Below are 18,642 nucleotides of genomic sequence, written 5' to 3'. Positions count from 1 at the left end.
GATGTGTTAAGATGTAGATGTGGAGAGTTAAGAGAGTGGATAGCTCGCCTACGACCGACAGCTCTACCAGCCTCTGCTAGATAAATAGTACGCACAGACTACCATTACATTAACCCTGAGTCACATGTACCAAACTCACACACCTACTCACATACACATATATATAGATATATAGAGCTATACAGCTCTATAAATATACATATATATATATATATATATGATATGAGAGACTCTCGTATAGCCCCTCGCTACGCGGAGCTACCCGCCGCCCACGCAGAACAACATGCAGTAGGTGACGGCGGTGGTGGTGGTGGTGCGTAGATGAACAATAACAAACATTCCACTTCTAGTGTTTTAGTAGACAACTCTCAACAACATCGATTACTGGCATAGCGATTCTGTTCGGTTCTGCGGTTTTGGAAACTTTCTCACAGACGACGAGACCATGGCACCCTCTGTACAGCGTCGTCCTCGTCCACTCGTCCTGTCTGGCTGTTTCTGCTCTGCTCTGCCCCGCTCTGCCTTCGACTATTTACAGCACCGACTTTCAGATATTCATTCAGGTAACGCTCACGGTAGCCCCGACGGAGGTCTGCTTCTGGATACCCAGGCTCCAGGCTCCAGGCTCCGGGCTGCGGGCTGTTCCGCTACACCACGGCGCAAAACACCCTGCTACAACTAGACACACTAAGAACAACGTTTAGTAAGCGTATGTTGTACTAATCATATTATTTGTTTGTTTGTCTGTCTGTCTGTTGTATACTCCATATTCTGCTCAAGCTAACTAACTTCCATACACGAATATAAGTTATGCGCTCTGCGCGTGTCTGTGTGTGTGTGTGTGTTGCACACGCCGAAAGTGAGTCAGGCACACACACACACACACACAGACACACACGCGCGCCTTCACCTGCTTCAGTTTTGACTAGAAACCATTGTTTACGCGTATTACGGTTTATCGTTCTGTTATGTTAATGGCGCCGTGACGTCACACGTCATGTCACGTCACATTCGGGACGTCAAGACCCGGGCTTGGACCTCGCGGTCCCGATGGTCGATGGTCCAGCCCGGAACAGAGAGAGAATCTCCACCAACGACAGGGTTTCCCCACATCCCTGGGGTTCCCTGCCAGATTCACCAATGCCGGTCGCACAATCGCAAAATGGCGCACGCGCGCCAAAACGATCAAAGGTGGGTTCGCTGTCCACGTACGGTGCGCTCAGCTGTAGAACCGTGATGGCCGATAGCATCGACCGGGTCGACCCTGGTGGTGCCCCTGCTGGTACTGCTGGTGGTTGTGGCCTCTATAGTACCGGTCGGACTGGTGGTCGGGGCCACCGGGCCACCGGCGTTGGAGCTGGGACACCGGCACACCGGCTTCGGGCCGGCCGGGCTGGACCCGGAGCTGACACTGGGTGCGTATGACGTGCGTCATCTGGAGTCTGACAGATCGCCCACGGCCGGATCGCTGTCCTCGCCGAGGGACTGAGCGGCCGCGCTCGGCGATAGGCTCGGCGTGCGCCCCCCGTGGCCCCGTATCTGCGACATGTCCGAGTCGCGCCGACTGCCGACCCCGGAGCTGCGGCCCCGGTAGGCGGCACCCGCGCAGAAGCAGCGGCAGATGATGCGCTTGAACGCGAACCGGAAGTCCTTGGAGAAGAGCGCGTAGATCATCGGGTTGATGGCCGAGTTGCAGTAGCCGATCCAGAAGACGACCGAGAACAGGAGCTCGTTGATGCAGTCGCCACAGAACGGGCGCACCAGGTACATGGTGAAGAACGGCAGCCAGCACAGCACAAACAGCCCGACGATGATCGCCAGCGTCTTGGCCGCCTTCGTCTCCATCCGGAAGCGCTTCACCTGCGCCTTGATGTTCCGCTTGCCCATCCGCTTGCTGGGGCGCGACGACAGCAGACTCCCGCGCTCTCGCTGCTGCTCCGACACGGTTAGATACTGGGAGACCCCTTGAGGCTGCTGCTGGTGCTGTTGCTGCTGGTGATGGTGGTCCTTCGACAAGCGCCGGAAGATCTGGGACACGTTCGTGTCGCGCCCATTCACCGACGAGTAGTGGACGGCGTACAGGTGCTTCGTGGCCGCGGCACCCGCTCCTATAGCGACACAGCTCACGGACGACGTTGGCGTCATGGCGGTGTTGGCGATGATGGTGCTGGTAGTGCCGGAAGCATTAGGAGCCGAAGCAGCGGGAGCGATCGCCAGCGACGACTCGGCGAGCGGCAGGCAGTCTTGGGCCACGTTCTCCGTCGATGGGTACGACACGGAGATCTTGATCTTCTCGTGGTGGCCGCCGCCAGCCAGCCCCGGATGGTGGGCCGCCGAGGGCTTGCCGCGCGTGGAGTAGCGGGACAGGCGCTCGGGGGACGCGCTCCCGATGCTGGTCGTCGTGCTGTGCGTGCTGCCGTTGCTGTGGGGCGACTCGTGGTGCGCCGAGGGGTTGCTGGTCGATCCGCGGCCCCGGTGTATCCGCAGCGTCAACCGATTGTCGTCGAACCGACTTCCCATGCCTGGGCGTGGGTGAGTAGTGGTCACCAGGTCCACCAGAAGACGCGTCCAGGAAACACGGTCGGCGGTGCGTGGTGTGGCGGAGGAGGGAGTGGAAGTGGAAGCAAGAGGTTCGTGGGAGGTTGCAGAAGCAAAAGAAGAATAAGAAGAGGAAAACAATCGGAAGAGCAGTTTAGTTAGAGCGGTTGGTCGCTGGTCGGGTCGGGCGCATTGCGAAGCTATGTCAGCTCGGAGCGCTGGATGATGAAGGATAGGAGGATAGAACCATTACCACAGTTGACGTTCGGCCATTCTGTGGAGTTTCTCCACACTTGACTGACGAGAGGCAGGCAGAGTTGGCGAAATCGTCGCACTCTCTCTCTCTCTCTCTCTCTGTAAACCAGACGATGTCTGGACGTCCTGAGCCGAGCCATGTCTGATATTTCAGCGTCCGCCACTTTGGTGGACTCTAACTCAACTCTATCCATATCCCCAGCTCCATCCCCAAAACTACATAAGCCAGCCAATTACTGGGCCTGTACTGAGTGTTCTGCTGGTTCATGGGCCATGGCCTCATATCTGATTGTTAGAAGCGGAAAGACCGAAGACGTGGTGAAGTACCTAGAGATATTGTATTTAGCGACTTTGTTGCAGTTCATGATTGTCAAGTGAATTTCAGAGGGTTTGGCACGTAGCACCGAACGTACGAAGGCGTTTTGATACGAGAGCTGTGACAACTAGAGCAAGTTAGAAACTCCAGCCAAGCGGGATAGGGTCAGTCGGTCGGCACATCATAGAAAACAGAGTTGTGGCGACATCGAGATATTTCATCCATTCTACGCTGTAATCTAGGCGCTAGTTCTAATGTCAGTACATCCTGTGGTGGCGGGACTCCCGAATACACCGTTTTGCTAATTGTAACCCAGGAACACCCGGATCCATCAAACATCTACAGGTATTTCACGCCTCGCCTCGTGTCCATGTTCGGCTATAGGCTATACAGCACAGAGCAGAGATCGGGTTGACAAACGCCCTGTTACACATTAACGATCTCGTAGCCCCTATGATAATCAGGTGGCAGGTACAACGGTGCTGAGCCACTGGCCAGCGCCATCTAGCGGTTAGTGACGCGGGTTTGTGGTGTGCACTAGTCCGGTAGGACTCGAGGGCAGGTTGGTCGATAGACACTAGGGTCACGGGAGATTGACAGTAAAGGGGGAGAGAAAGAGAGAGAAAGGTAAAGCGAGAAGGAGAGAGAAAGAGAGAAAAAAGAGATAGAGAGATAGAGAGATGTTTTAACATTGTCATCACGTGAGCTAGTTCGGGCTTGTGGGTTCTATTCAACAGCACCTACCTCAGAGCAGTGTAGCCTCACTGTACGGGAGTACTACTACTACTACCTTGCTCCACGCAATTCACCTCGTCGCCATCACATCATCGGCTGCTAGGGCCCTAGGCCCGGCCCACCCTTTTACTAACTAACGACAAGAGCTAACGCAGCAGCAGAGATCTCGCAGAGTTGCCCCGAGTTGCGCTACACGCAGACACGTAGGTATTTCTAAAGTAAGGTTCAGACACTCCCTGTTTGTTTCCCTTGCTTCTTCGGGTTGAACTACTGCCACAGTATGCTGATAGTACGCTTGATGCGTTCCGTTACGCTAAGGTATAGGCTCTTCAGCAGCAGCAGGTTGGCAGACTTTAAGGGAAGGCGAATGAATGACAGAACTGGTCTCGCGAGAGAGAGAGACAGAAAGGTGGACATGCGCTCAAAAGGTGACCCCCGGGGTAACGTCGTCTGGAGTCGTCTGGAGACGTCTGGAACCCGCAGGAGTTTGTACCAGGCAGCAGGGACGCTAGGACACCACAAGTGACTACTATTAAGACGCGGGCGAGCATAAAGTTAAAGTCCGCTGCCTGCCAGCCAATCACGGGACGCCAGTGGGGGCGTTCACAGGGAAGTGCTCGATGTGGTTTGCTGCTTCCAGCGACAGGTGACGTCCGTGGCGTCCGGCTGAGGTACGTCCGGCAGGATCGGATACTCTTTCAGACCGATCGCGTTCCGTTCGTGGACCGGCGTGCTGGCGAAGGTTACGATCGACTCCGAGTTGGAAATGGCGAGGAGTCCACCGGATCGCGCACTACCGGCATCAGTTGCGCCTGCGGTGGCACCTGCTGATTGTGCTTCGTTCGGCCCATGCCTGGGGCCATGCTGTTCCGTGACTTGGTCGCGGTGTCATCTGAACTCCCCGGCAACACCTCCCTCCCCGGCGATCTCCGCCCGAGGCGTCGAGATGATGGTCGGCGTAAACGCCGACGGGCTGTACGAATGGTTGGCGGTGTTGTTGTTGGTCGAGTTCTTCTTGAGCAGTAGATTCAGCTTGAGGCGCTTCGAGCACAGGCACCGCAGAATGATGCGCTTGAACGCGTGCCGGAAGTCCTTGGAGAAGAGCGCGTAGATGAACGGGTTCACGGCCGAGTTGCAGTAGCCGAGCCAGAACAGCACCGAGAACAGCAGCTCGTTGATGCAGTCGCCACAGAACGGGCGCACCAGGTACATGGTGAAGAACGGCAGCCAGCAGAAGATGAACCCGCCCACGATGATACCGAGCGTCTTGGCTGCCTTCGTCTCCATCCGGAAGCGCTTGACCTGCACCTTCAGGTGCCGTTTGCCCAGCTTTTTCGAAGAATTGGGCGACAGATCCCGGGACACCCCCACCGGAGTCTCCTTGAATACGCTCTTCCGCCGGCTGCCCGGGTGGTGGTGCTGCTGCTGCTGCTGCTGCTGTTGGTGATGGCGTCCTCCCAACAGCTGCTTGGAATGGTGGTAGTTGTGCTGGTGGTGATGGTGGTGATGGTGATGGTTCGCCAACGTCTTCGCCGGTCCCCCCGGTGCATTCGAGCCCGAGGCCACCGGGGTCACCACCGCCAGTCCTAGGCTCCCGACGGAGGCGCGCGAAGTTGAGATCTGTGGGGTCTGCAGCTGGATACTGTCACTACCACTCTGTTGTTGTTGTTGTTGCTGCTGCTGCTGTTGGCCCTGGCCTCGACTCGAGGTGGACGTCGGCGCCGTACCCTCGAGCGACATGCGCACCGCGTTCTGGGCCCGAATCGTCGACTCCATCAGCGAGGCCACACCCTTGCCGCGGTGCATGCGCAACGTCAGACTGTCGTCCAGATTGTTCTTACCACCTGAGTGAGCGGCAGGCGTTGCGCGTGGTGACAGGAAGCAGCCGGACACAGCACGGGGCATAGAGGGTGCGCTTACGGGATACGCGTGTGAGCATCGGGATCGGCCGAGTCAGAGTCAGATTCGTAGTGGCGGGATTTTTACGTCCGCAGTTGACATACATGCACAGAGACACACACGCGCGCGCGCGCAGAGGGATGGATGGAGAGAAAGAGAAGAAATTTATTGAATAGAAGGCCGTCGGAAGTAGGCCCGCACTCCTCGGCTGCGGTTTGCGATGGATCTGCGATGGTTTTTGGTGGTGGTTTTGATGGTGTTGGTGTTTGCGGTGATAGTGAGGACGTAGATATAGTATGGTCGTGTTGTTACTGAGAGAGACAGACGGATAGAGAGAGCGAGCGAGAGAGAGAGAGAGAGAGAGAGAGAGAGAGAGAAAGAGAGACGGAGAGAAAGAGCGAGTTGTTTGCTGATTGTGGTGAAAGTTGAGTAGTGTAGTGATAGTATCGGAAGTAGTAGTAGTAGTGGTAGTAGTGATCATGGTAGTGTCTTGTATACCAATCTTGCGAATTAGTGCCCATCGATGAAGCGAAGCTCGATGTTTCGCGCAGTTCCCATCTATTTTGCTTCGAGTTACATCCAAAGCAGCAGCAGTAGTAGTAGTAATGGTAGTAGTAGTCATTTTTGTACCGATAGCAATAGTAGGGTGGAGTAGATAGGTGCTGATACTCGTATTAGTACCTGGTAAGCTTGTGTTCGCTGCACCCGGGTGTATTGCGCAAGTTGTCTGGTCGATCGGAAGCCGATCCTCGGCTAAACAGACACGCGGAAAACAATTGCGCCACTCTTAGTGGCGTCTAGGCTCCCGCTTGTCCCGGTGCTCTTGCAGGCTGGAGTGTCTAGAGTAGTTGGCAGGTGGCCCTGGACTTTCTTCTTCCTTATGCACTTCAATGCCAGTTCTTGCTCACTTATCTCTTGAACAGCTTCCTGTGTCCTGTGCCGGTGGTTAAGCTACTCCTGCGCAGCAAGCGCACGGTGGTGTTGAATTATTGGACAATGGCTCTACAGGTCCGCTTGGGCTGGATTCGCTTATATACCGAGAGCGGGTTCGATACTACAGCAGCGATGTTCCATGATGTTAATGGGTTTAGATTCAGCCGCCGAGGTAGTAGTTGTTGGTTTTGTGATAGTGCTAGTGTTATTGTGATTTTCTGTAGTATGACTAGTAGCGGTAGTAGTAGTAGTGGTAGTAGTAACGACAAATAATGATGAATGTTTCTGTTGTTGTTCGTGTTGTTCTTGGGGTTGTTTGCTTGTTGTTGTTTGTTTGTAGTTAAGAAGTAGTACATAAAGAAAACTTATTGGCTATCACATGACAATGGCGTATTTTCACTGGTTTGGGGGAAAGGGACAAGAACACTTCGCATACACAGTCCGAAGGTACTATATGGTACAAGCTTGTACTTTGTGTGCCGAATGTCGTCTGCTGAGTGTGTGTCGCATTGTGTGTATATACATTGTCTCCTTCAGTGCCGCTCATGAGCATGCAGACGGCCGTTCGAACTTCATAGCACTGACTTTGTTGTTGTTGTTGTTGTTGTTGATGTTATATTGTTGCATTCGCAATGACAGCATTCGAGAAAAAAACAAACCGTGTACCGAGCACGCAATGCACTAAAACCCGGCCGAGTCGGCCAAGTATGGCTCGGATTCAACCTTAAACAAATTAAACTATATAACACAACGAGGGTATTATTATGGTAAACATTGTAGAGGTTGTTGCTCAGTCGGGCTTCCGGGTAAGTAGAAGAAGAAGAAGAAGAAGAAGGACAAACAATGAAATGGTAACGAATACACGACGCGAACCGCGTCAGCCGCAAAATACACGCATCTCGCACAGACACAGAAACAGTGTTGGTTGTTGGTGTTTATGTAGAGATTGCTTTTTGTTACGCACCCTTGCACAAAAAACTTCAGACAGTTGTCAAAAGGCCAGGTGAGCTGAGAGATGTCGAAAAACTTTCCCTACTTTGCTTTGCTGAAAAGCTTTACTCGGCAGTCTTCGAGCAAACAGTTCAAAGGATCATTGGAAACGTTTCCTGAAGAACTGTCGGAAGCTTTTTGACAACTAGCTGAAAGGGTTTCAGCAAGAGTCCGATACATCCAGAAAGCCTCCGGCATGGTGTGTACCGTGTGTGTGTGTATGTGTTTGTATGTGTGAGTGTGATTGAATAAGTATTGAAGGTAATACTTCGATCTCTACCAGAAATGCAGAACATATGTATACGAAACACAACTTTCCGTCATTCCAAATACAAAGGCAAGCTCAGCAAACAGCATTCCGGATATATATAATATATTTGTTTGTTTTTTGTGTAGTTTAGGCACGCACACTCAAACTTGGTCACTAGAACAAGTTTGTTGTTGATTCATATTAGTTAATGTCAGCAACTATTCCTGTAGGGGTGTTGTTTGGTAGCTGGTGGTTGGGACTAGGAGTATAGGGGTAAGGAAAGAGCTTCGGGGACTGGGTGAAGAAAGTGTTGCACCCTTCAGAACCAACAAGGCGGGCGGGAATAAATGATGGGAGCCGTGGGAACGTGTGGCGAACAAGCAGAAAAACGAACTACAACGAGCATTTCGATCCATCATCCCAGCCTATCGATGGTTTGATTGCTGTGTGTGGTTTCCATTTTAATTTCTTTTCAAACACAGCCCGGCATATCTTTCTGTGCGGAAAAAACACAATGGAAACAAAAGGGAAAAGAGGATTTACTGGAATTTTTAGTTTCGGCTGTCGGCTAGCACAAAAGAGTAGTAGTACATAGCACATTCGTTCGAAAACAATGTACGAACCGGTACAACAGTGAACGGATCCTGCGGCGGTGGAGTTTGCCAGAAAAAAGGGCACCATAAGAAAAAAGAGAGAGAGAGATCGGCGGCAGAGCCAAAAAGGTGTAGCAGACGAGCGAAAGCAGTGATGAAACAGACAGCTACAGACCGATATTACTTGGCATATTTAAAGTGAATGTTAAATGAGATGGAAGGACCTCAACAAACTCTCAACCCTTCGCTGCCGTAGAGGGATTTCAGCAGAGAGGGCGACCTAGCCTGCTTGCCTTCCTGTCTGCTTTTTCCCCACTGAGCTGGAGCGAACCATCCAGGACCAGGACATCCAGGAAGAGCATCTACTACATGTTCAGCTAAATGCTGGCCTATACTGGGAGATTCGTGCTTTCTACAGGTCTCAAGCAGCTATTTCGCTCACATCTCGTGTCAAGGCGGTTCAAAACCGGCCGAGGTGCCGTAATCGAAATCCGGAACGGTAGCGAATAGAGCTTGCAATGAGATGCAAATCGATCAACATCGTATTCCCCACTGTGTTAACATATGTCATATGCGCCTCTACGCTGTAAGCGCACGGTCGGTGGCTTGAGGCGAACGCGTTGTACACAGGACGCACACGTGCTGCGGAAACTACGGGTTGACTGAGGCACATCTGCTGCGAAGCTCTTCAGAGGCGGCCACACTTTGATAATCCTAAAACCGGATTGTTGGACCACGAAAATGAGAAAATGGCATTAACGCCTGCATGTAGACTACCCGCTTTGCACGCTCCATCGCATGGAAAGCAAGGAAGTGCGTGGCAAACCAAGTTCATGCACGAGAATAAAAGAGAGAGAGAATGAGAGGGTACAAGAGAGAGAGAGAGAGAGAGAGAGAGAGAGAGAGAGAGAAAGAAGGCGAAAATATCACAGAACGTTGGAAGCAACAATCGGCAAAATCGTAAAATCCAGAATTTCCACGGGTCCAAGATAGTGAGAAAAAACGAGAATGAAAAATACAAAACGAAGTTAGCTGGAGCCCTACAGGGCACCAATCTGAGAGAGCACATCCATAAACTGGCAAAAAAGGATCAAACAAAAATATGCGCAAAAAAATGGCAAGGACCGCAACAAAAGGACCACACGGTGGACCCCGAAAACTAAACAGCGCCGCATTGTAACCACTAGGGATCGCACCACCAATTTCATGAACGTGATTTGGGCGTTGGTACTGCTGGTGCTGTTGGTGTTTGTTTGTTTAATAAAAAAAAGAGTTTACATAGTTGGAAATTCGGATTTGAATGGCAACGATTGGAGCGATGTAAACCGTCGGTACATTGTTGTTGTCTGCTGTTTGGTGGATCAACGTGGCAAGAACTCGAACGCCAACAAACTCAACAATGAGCGACCTACAGATCAAGGCGTTGCAAGGTGGAGTCGAGAGCTGAGAGTTGGCTAAATGGTTGCTCGAAATCGAGTGGAGCAATATCCTCCAAAAAGTGCACAGTTGACGGCCCTAATCTGCCGGAGGCGTATTAACGAAAACCGAAACCCCAAAAGCCACGGACTAGAGCCCCTTAGCCAACCAATAACTAACAGCTGCACCCGCATGGGGTTGGGGAGATTAGTTGTCTAATTTCGGCGCCACGTGACGCGGCCCCGTTCGGCACATCTGCTCCACCCAAGTCAAGTCGAGCGCACCCGGAGCGTGTACTGGAGGTGTGTTCAGCTCAGCTTCAGCTCCGGCGTCACTGCATCGTCGGAACATGGAAGTTAATTGGCCTGAACTGCTTATGGAAAATGGCGCAGGCCGTCAGCAGCCCTAATCGCGCGGCATAATTTGAACCCGGACCCGACGGCCAGGTCCCGGCCAGACAGTCCATATCTGTCGGCAGACGGCGAGGCGAGCGTCGAGAGTCAACCCTAAGACCCGTGGTAATTGCAAGGCATAAAAATAAAGCAGTATTAAGTAGATGGGAATACACAGAAAGGGCTCAGCACCCCGGTACCCAGGTACGGCGGTTGGGTAAAGCTCGTGCAATCAAACAAGACCGCCCGGCGCAAGATACGTCACACGTAAACCATTTAGCTCTGGTGGATTGAAAGTTCCGACCCAGGGACCCAGGGCAGGGAATCTGTGCTGGGGGATGTTCCTAGAAAGCGGTTCGTCTGTTAATCCAATCTGCTTGATTGCATCCTGCGATGGCGAGTGTTATTTGAGCGGAGGACACACTGTGTCATTCGAACGGCCCAGCGGTGGGCCCCTGAGTAACGTCACCGGACGTCTCAAGAAGCCCGTGCCCGTTCGTTCTATTCAAGCTACTCAAGAAGGTCTCTGCGAGAGATAGAGAGGGTTGAGAAAAGCGGGTGGGGGAGGAGAAGAAAGACAAAGAAAGGCACAGACAGTAGATGGGTGAAGCAGAAAAATGGCGCATCGCCGTGATTTAGTACTATTTATGCTTCATCAAGTCCTACCTCGTCGGGACCTCGTCGTCGGGTGGGAAACCCTTCTGCAATCACACACACACACACATACACACAGTCACAGCATGTGTGTGTGTGCGGGTAATGCTAGCGCATGCTGCTGGCCCCGTCCAACTACTACGGGGTGCGCCACTGTCCGAGAACTCGGAAAAGAGGCCAGAAAAGAAACGATGTCCCCAGAAGGACAGCTAGCGACATCGCAGTAATGAGGGTGTTAGTGACCGTCAATTAAGGGGGGTGAGGCGGGGGGTGGGGAAGGTTCCAAAACATGATACGAGGGTTGGGAGCGGGGAGCTTTTGATAGGTAACAGTCGCTGCAGAGCGCTTCTGCTCTGCTCTGAGACGGGGGGGGAGTCATGTACTGTGGTTATTGTGGAACGATTCGTCAAACAAGCTAATACGAATATACGAACACACTCGGGGAACATATACAGAACACTTGGAAACAGATGGACGTCATTCCGGGCAGGCCGTTCAACGAAAACAACACTCTGGCTGGTGGTGGTGGATTGGGAACTTTATAAACAAAATGCAAAATGTGATGTCGATTATAAGAGATGCTCTCGGAGTAGCTGGAGACAGTTAGGAGGCTTCCGTGAGGACACAGGACGTGGGCAGGAGTAGATAATCGGACACAATCCGGGAATGGGATATCGGGGTGAGCTGAGGATTTTCGGGGAAGAAAAACAGAGAGAAAGAGAGACAGAGAGAGAGCGAGAAAGAGAGAGCGAGAGAAAACAGGGAGCCGGAAAAACAGAGTCGGTGGGGTGGGTGGGTCGGTCGGTCGGTGGGGTTCTCTCCCGGCTGGGCTTACCTTTGGTGGTGCGAAAGCCCTGGTTGATGGCACGCGTGGTGCGTACGGCCGCCCGGTAGATGCGCCAGTAGAAGAACAGCATCACGAGCATCGGAATGTAGAAGGAGCCGAGGGCCGAGTAGACGACGTACCCGGCGTCGTTCGTCAGCTCGCACGTCCACGGGCAGGGCAGCGGGGGCGGAGGCGCCGGTGTCACCGACACCAGCGTGTAGTTGCCGTACTGGTAGTACACGTTCTCTTTCACCTTTCAGACACACGACAGAAGCGGACAAAAAGGGGCGTTTAGCGAGAGGAAGCCCATCCGATACTCCTGGCTAATCGGGCTAGGTCTGGGCCACCACACCTAGGGGTTGGCCTCCGCTCTGCTCCGGCTGCTGGGGGGACTTACTTTCTGCTCCTTCCACCCGACCAGCGGCGGGAAACAAATGACGAACGATAACACCCACAAGCCGGCGATCAGTGATTTGGCCCGCCGGGTGGACATGATGCTCGGGTAGGTGACGGGCCGGGTCACGGCGACGTACCGGTCCAGCGAGATGGCGCACAGGTTCAGTATCGATGCCGTGCACATCCACACGTCCACGGCCAGCCAGATCCGGCACCACACGTCACCGAATATCCAAACCTGCCAGAAGTCGGGTCGAGCCAGGAAAGTAAATAAAACAAGAGAAACAAATAATGTTATAGATAGTGAGCGAGCGGCACATAGAGCAGCATGTAGATGAAAAGAGCGAGGAAAAGAAACTCATCCCAAAACCCACAAAAAAACTCCCGGGCGAAAAAGACAGCCGACGAAGAAGTACTAGTGCGTTCAATAAGTTCGTATGGTCGGTAACAAAGGGGGCTGCTGAGAGTCTAATTTTTGTTTTGATTTATTGGTACACTCTTCTAATGAACGTATGTAAAGTCTCATTTCCATCAGTCACTTAATTTTTTTTACAAGTCATTTAGTATCGACGTGTCACAGTATTTTTTACAACGGAAAAAATCAAGCATCGTGCGCAGTGATTGACTTTTTATTTTTGGAACATTGGAAAAGAAAAGGAAATTCATGGACGAATGTGAGAAAGTGTATAATGACTCTTCGGCTTCAATTACAAAATAAAAAGGGTAGTTTCTGAGTGTAAACGTGGTCGTAGTAGCCTTCAAGACGATCCATGTCAAAAACGTAAAAAAACAGATACAACACCTAAAATTGTAGAAAAAATACAGGATATCGTATTGGAAAAACGTCGAATCACTGAAAGAGATTTAGTACAAGGCCTAGCCATCTCATTGAGCAGTATAACCAATATTTTCACTGAAGTATTAGGTTCCTGAAAGCTGTTTGTAAAATGAATGCCACATTCGCTAAAAATGGAACACTGCACCCGGTCAAAAGAGGCAAAATTTGAAAATGGCAAAAATCCATGAATAAAGTTCGGTTTCTTGGAGTATCCACCGTACTTACCATATTTGGCCCTTGGCGACTTCCATCTGTTTCCAGATCGAAAAAAATCGTACAGGGAAAGTGTTTTTCATCAAATGATGACGTCATAACAGCTGCGGAAGCGTATTTTGCATCCCTTCCACTTTCTCACTTCAAGGATGGAATTTATGTAAATTGGAGTCTCCTTGGAAAAAGTGTATTGATTGATGTGGGAGGGACTATACTGAATAATAAAGTGTATTTCAAACCATAAAAATGTGTTTTTCTTATCGACCATACGAACTTATTGAACAGCCCAGTGCTTATCAGGAGTACCCTAAGCGAGACAGCCGGCAATCGGATCCATGACACACACCCACACGCGCGGCCACGATCAGTAATCAGAGCTGCTGGGTGGCGCTCAGGTGGAGCGATTCAAGTACGGCCATTCCATTCTAATTACCCTGAGCGGCACTCGTCGTGCCCGAAGAAGTGGTTTAAAAAGCGCCCAAAACGCGGGCGGATTTTTTTGCCTTTCAACGAGCTCAACGACTACGGTTCGAGCACTTGTGCCCACCGCCCCGAGGCCCTTATTTGCACATAAATTGCGTGAATCAATGAACCGAAGATGGGCTCACGTCCGCCAGGTCCACGCGCCCCCCGGGTTTGTGCACGGCCAATATTGCGCCGTGAATGAGTGATTAGAGAGGACTTTTTCCCGAGGACCTGCCGTTCGAGTGGCGTCGTTCTTGCGTCCTTTTCTGAGAGGGTGGCTCTGATGTGGTTCCGATGTGGCTCTGTGTGCTTCCACCAGAGAGGCAAAAAGTCAAATAAAAATCGGACCAAGTAGTGGTGGTGAAGCTGAACCACAGAGTGCGCGTGAGTCTAGTTCTAGGGGTTCCTCGAGCCTTCAAGAAGCGTTCGATCCACAAACACAGAGAGAGAGAGAGAAGAAGCGTGGTCTTGGAATCTCTTGCGGTCGGTATAGGAAAAAAGAACGGTGGTACATCTCATGGCGTTACCCTCATCGCCCCCAAGAGTTTACACAGCTTGCACTGCTTTGTGGCGGTAGTAAAATATTCATCCACAGTTTCTTCGCGCTCCGAGTTGTTGTTGTTGCGGGTTACGGGTACCGAAATCGGCGCCCACGCAACGCAACTGCCACGGAGGAACGCCTCTAACGCGGTGCGCCGAGGGTTCCAATACCGGAGGGGTGTGAATAATCGGAAAAGCGGCAGGCAACATAAACACAGCTCTCGGCAAAGTTCAGTCTGCTAAGCCATCGTTTGATGGCCTCTAATAGCCCGGTCTAAACGGTCGAACGGGTGTTCGGCACACTATCGCACGATTCGAGTGAAGAACGCACGGGACCAGGGGCCCTGCTGGTCTCGTCTGTCGTCTCTGGTTGGCCTCATCAGGAAAGCGGCAGCAAAAACATCGTCAGTGCGCACTACACCAACCACCAGAGGGCGCTTGATGCGGATGGAGTGAACCGGAGGCCCCCAAAAAAAAACACTCGTTCAGTCAACAGTACAGTATAGGGGGAGCTCGAAGTCGGGGATACTACGTGAATCCTGTAATGGACGCTGAGCTCTTGGAACCACCGCTGTGCTTATAGTCAATGCAAATGATTTACGTCCAACTGCTGGGACTGGGAAGTATTGCGTCGTGGTAAGGCTGATGGTGTGCTAACGTGATGAAACTCTGAGCACGTGAGAAACACTGAGCTGCTTCCTGCGCCGCCTTACATTGTATTGTAATATCCGACGAATGGACGAGAAAAGAGGTCCGAATGTCCAAATCCGAATCCAACTACACATCAGTTGGACTGCCTGCACATCCCGATCTCAAAAATCACGCTCAGTAATCCCAAACTGAAACAAAAACGCTTCGTAGTTCCCTCGGGCTTCCTGAAACGTTCGGCACGCCGTTGAACCGGTGAGTTCGGCCGTAACAGGTTCCCTGTGATGCACATGACGACCACTTATCGTTACCAACTCCGTGTGTGCCGGGGAAGCTGTCCCATTTTCAGCCACTTCCTGTAGGGCTTGCCGTAGGACGGTGTCGCCGCCGAACCTTTTTATCACCTAAAATTTTTGACTTTCATAAATTAGGCAAATTTATAGAATAATTCAATCTAAATTAGGTCGCGAACGACGACGGTACCGTAGCTGCTGATGTGCTGCTAGTCTGCACGGTCAGAAGACCCTGGCCGGGAGTGTGTCAACGAGCGACAGAGTGAGAGTTATGCGTGCCTTCGCAGCGAGGCACGCGTAACAATAAACCTTTCAGCAGCAGCAGCAGCAGCAACATCAGTAGGATGGCGTGTTCGTGTAGTACACACTGGGTACAGCTCGCCAGCTCATTGGCTAGCTCGACGTGCACCCGACACACTCTCAGTGTACGGAGTGAGTGTCGCCGCAAATTACTCATTAGCAGCACCAGCAGCAGCAGCAGCAGCAGCAGCAGCAGCAGCAGCAGGAGCAGCTTCCTGCGGACCCCGGCTGAACGACCGAGCTGAAGTTGTGGATGGGCCCCTGACGTATTGATCAGCGGTGCGGCGGGTGACACTGGGTACCAGAGCAGCAGCCAGTTATTGGTTGTGACTGTTTCTGCTATTCTATCCCACCTCTTTCTCTCTCTTTCTCTTTCTCCCCTCTCGCTTTCTCTGGCAAGATTAGCACCACGTAGCCAGGTCGTGCGGGACGAATTAGCATTTGGTTTTGAAGATTTATTTCGATTCCTCTCACTCCATCCCCCTCTCTCTCGCTCTCTATCTCTCTCTATCTATATTCTGGGGATAGCTTCTCCTTCACCAACTGCTGTTCGCTGTTCTTTTGCCGTGATTCCGTCCGCGAGGCCGCTTCTTCATTGGCGCATATTGTTTTTTGGGTTCGGTGTGTGATGAAAATTTATGTAAAAAGTGTGCGCGCGTGTGTATGGTGGGTACATCTTCTCCTACTATTACTGAAGACGGTTGGTCGCGCTTCGGCGGGCGCACGTACGGCGAAAAAGCACGGCACTCGGCGCTCGGCAGGATACCCAGCAGGATCGCGTCCGCGCGCGCCCGTCCTCTGCGTACGCCTTCTGCCTTCCAAGAAGCCTGCCAGCCGCCCCGGGTAACGTGGAGCAGCTGCTAGCTGCTTCCTAGTAGTCCAATCTTTTACACCCGATAACTCTCGGGCGCGCGACAAGGACCGAACACCTGCCCTGGTTTTTGGGGCGTGCAAAGGCGACAAAAAACAAAGCGTGTGCGCCGAATAATGAGAAATCTAAATAAATTTGAATGTATATTGAGTTTCGGTGTTGTACCTTTCCTTTCTAAAACGGTTTTCCTATTACTACTCTTACTGTGTTCGCTGAGAGCTGCTTTTTGGCTGTTGCCCTTTGGTTGCCCCACAAAAAAGTCATCTCTGCCGCGGGTTCTCTTCGAAGGGCTACTTGATTGTTCAGCGTTCCGCAGAGATTTCGCAGGTAGAGTGGCTCCGGGGTCGATCACAATTGGACCGGATCATTGGCCGATTTTAGTATGCTCCGATGTGCAAGTAATTTATTTACTTGGTATAATAATTAGACAATGGGCAACAGAGCGTAGTTGACAAAAAAACTTAACTAACGAAGATGAGAACAAAAATCCGGTAACCAGACATTAAAAGGACGATGAGACGAGCAAAGATTATACGTACGGCACGTAGACAATCGTTGTGACCCACGAACAGCAATTCGCGGAGCAATTCTGATCTCCATGTCATGCCGAAATCTTAAGTGGCGAGCAGGAACAGGCAAGGACCTACAGGCATCTAACTTGGCAAGGAGTTGCGGTGCATCAATAAAAGCCGACAAAAGTTTTTTTTAAACAAATATAGTCTGAGCCGACTGTCTCCTAGGCTCAAGCTCAACAGATCACTAACAGGCAAGAACAATTTAAAATCGTCTGCATACATTAAATGACACTCTGGAGGAAGTTGGAGAGAAAGATCACTCATAAATAACAAAAACAAATTGCTGAGCCCCAGATTGCTACCTTGTGGAACTTCAGAGTCATTGGTGAACACCGAAAACCTAAGGACCAATCAACTTTAACACGAATGAGCTGGAATTCCTAGCTTGGCAAGCTTAGGCGTCCCAATAATATGTGAAACTCTGTCAAATGCAACCTTATTTAGTCAGTATATATAGCATCCACCTGCAGATCTTTGTCAATATTAGAATAGCAACCATTCAAATAATTGAGAAGGTTTGTCTGGAAGGATCTGGTGGTTTGCTGGAGATATACGATTTAGAGCAGGACAGCAGGAGCTTCGAAACAACTATTTAGAACAGTTCGCTGCATGCACGACATAATTGAGATACCTCTATAATTTTCGACACACTCCCTACTGCTGCCCTTTTTATGGAAGGGGATCATCCACGATTCCTTCCAAATCAAGGGAAATGTCCCAGCGCAGACAATGGCAGAAGGGAATGTTTTCCCGGTTAATGTGCACTCCCGTACTTCCACAGCCCATTTGGTAGTGGCCATTTGTTTACTTGTTGTTATTGCTAAATTTCATCAAAACCTTCGCTGTCATTTTTGTTTACTGAGAACCCTGTCACCGTGTGGCCGTGTGTGTTTTGGGTGTGATGGTGTGCCGCTGCTGGCTCAACAGTAGTTGGCGAATCGAATCCGATAATCGATGTGGTGTGCGGTTGAATTGCGAGTTCCCAGAGAGAGAGAGAAAGAGCAAGCGATGGGGATGATCCGGCGCCCCATTTTTAAGCCCTTAAGTCTACGCCGGAGTGCCGGACACAATTATCCGTTGGCAAACCTCAAGTCCGAGATCAGGCTTTCGGTGTGCGTCGTCTGGCACCGAGAGATGTGACCAAACCTGCACCGTGTACGACGTGTGCGACGCACACAACTGTCCAGTATATTGGGGAGGGGGAGGGGGGGGGACCTACCTTAAACCGGACCTACCTTAAACACTTCCCAGGTGGCCGAAAATGGCAATACGGCTAATCCGACCAGGAGGTCGGCGACGGCTAGACTAACGATAAAGAAGTTGGTAACGCTGCGCAGCTTGTGCGAGCAGAGGACGGCCGCTATCACCAGACAGTTGCCCACGATGACCAGCACGTTGATGAACGCCAGCACCGCCAGCGAGACCAGGTTGGTCGGGTTAGTCCACTGCACGGACGCGAGTAGGTTGGCGCACTCCGTCTCGTTCATGGCGTCCCGGTCGGCAGGTGATGGTGGTGGTTGGTGGTGGAACGTGCGGAGGTGTGGCGGCGGCGGCGTCGGCGGCGCTGCTGGTAGCTACAGCGCTAGGGTTGGTAGTAGTGGTGGTAGCAGTAGGCGTCCCAAGCTGGACCGGCTGCTGCTGACGAACGGTGGTTCCGACTCTCGATGGCGACCGCAGGCGCGAGAAGACTTCGGTTTCGCCCGAGG

At 51.7% G+C, this 18,642-nt stretch overlaps 1 protein-coding gene across 1 annotated transcript; it reads right to left on the bottom strand.

Moving 5' to 3' along the window:
• Positions 1 to 1,431: 1,431 nt before the first annotated feature.
• Positions 1,432 to 18,423, bottom strand: LOC131213151 (octopamine receptor Oamb). Its single transcript, XM_058207126.1, has 5 exons — positions 18,172 to 18,423; positions 12,195 to 12,431; positions 11,807 to 12,050; positions 2,241 to 2,522; positions 1,432 to 2,105 (listed from the first exon to the last, which is right to left on the bottom strand). Exons 1-5 carry the CDS (start codon positions 18,421 to 18,423, stop codon positions 1,432 to 1,434), a joined length of 1,689 nt encoding a protein of 562 aa, XP_058063109.1.
• Between the last annotated feature and the right edge of the window lie 219 nt (positions 18,424 to 18,642).

Source organism: Anopheles bellator, chromosome X, assembly GCF_943735745.2.
Source record: "Anopheles bellator chromosome X, idAnoBellAS_SP24_06.2, whole genome shotgun sequence".
Lineage (NCBI taxonomy): Eukaryota > Metazoa > Arthropoda > Insecta > Diptera > Culicidae > Anopheles > Anopheles bellator.
This window is presented reverse-complemented; position numbering and strand designations above follow the sequence as displayed.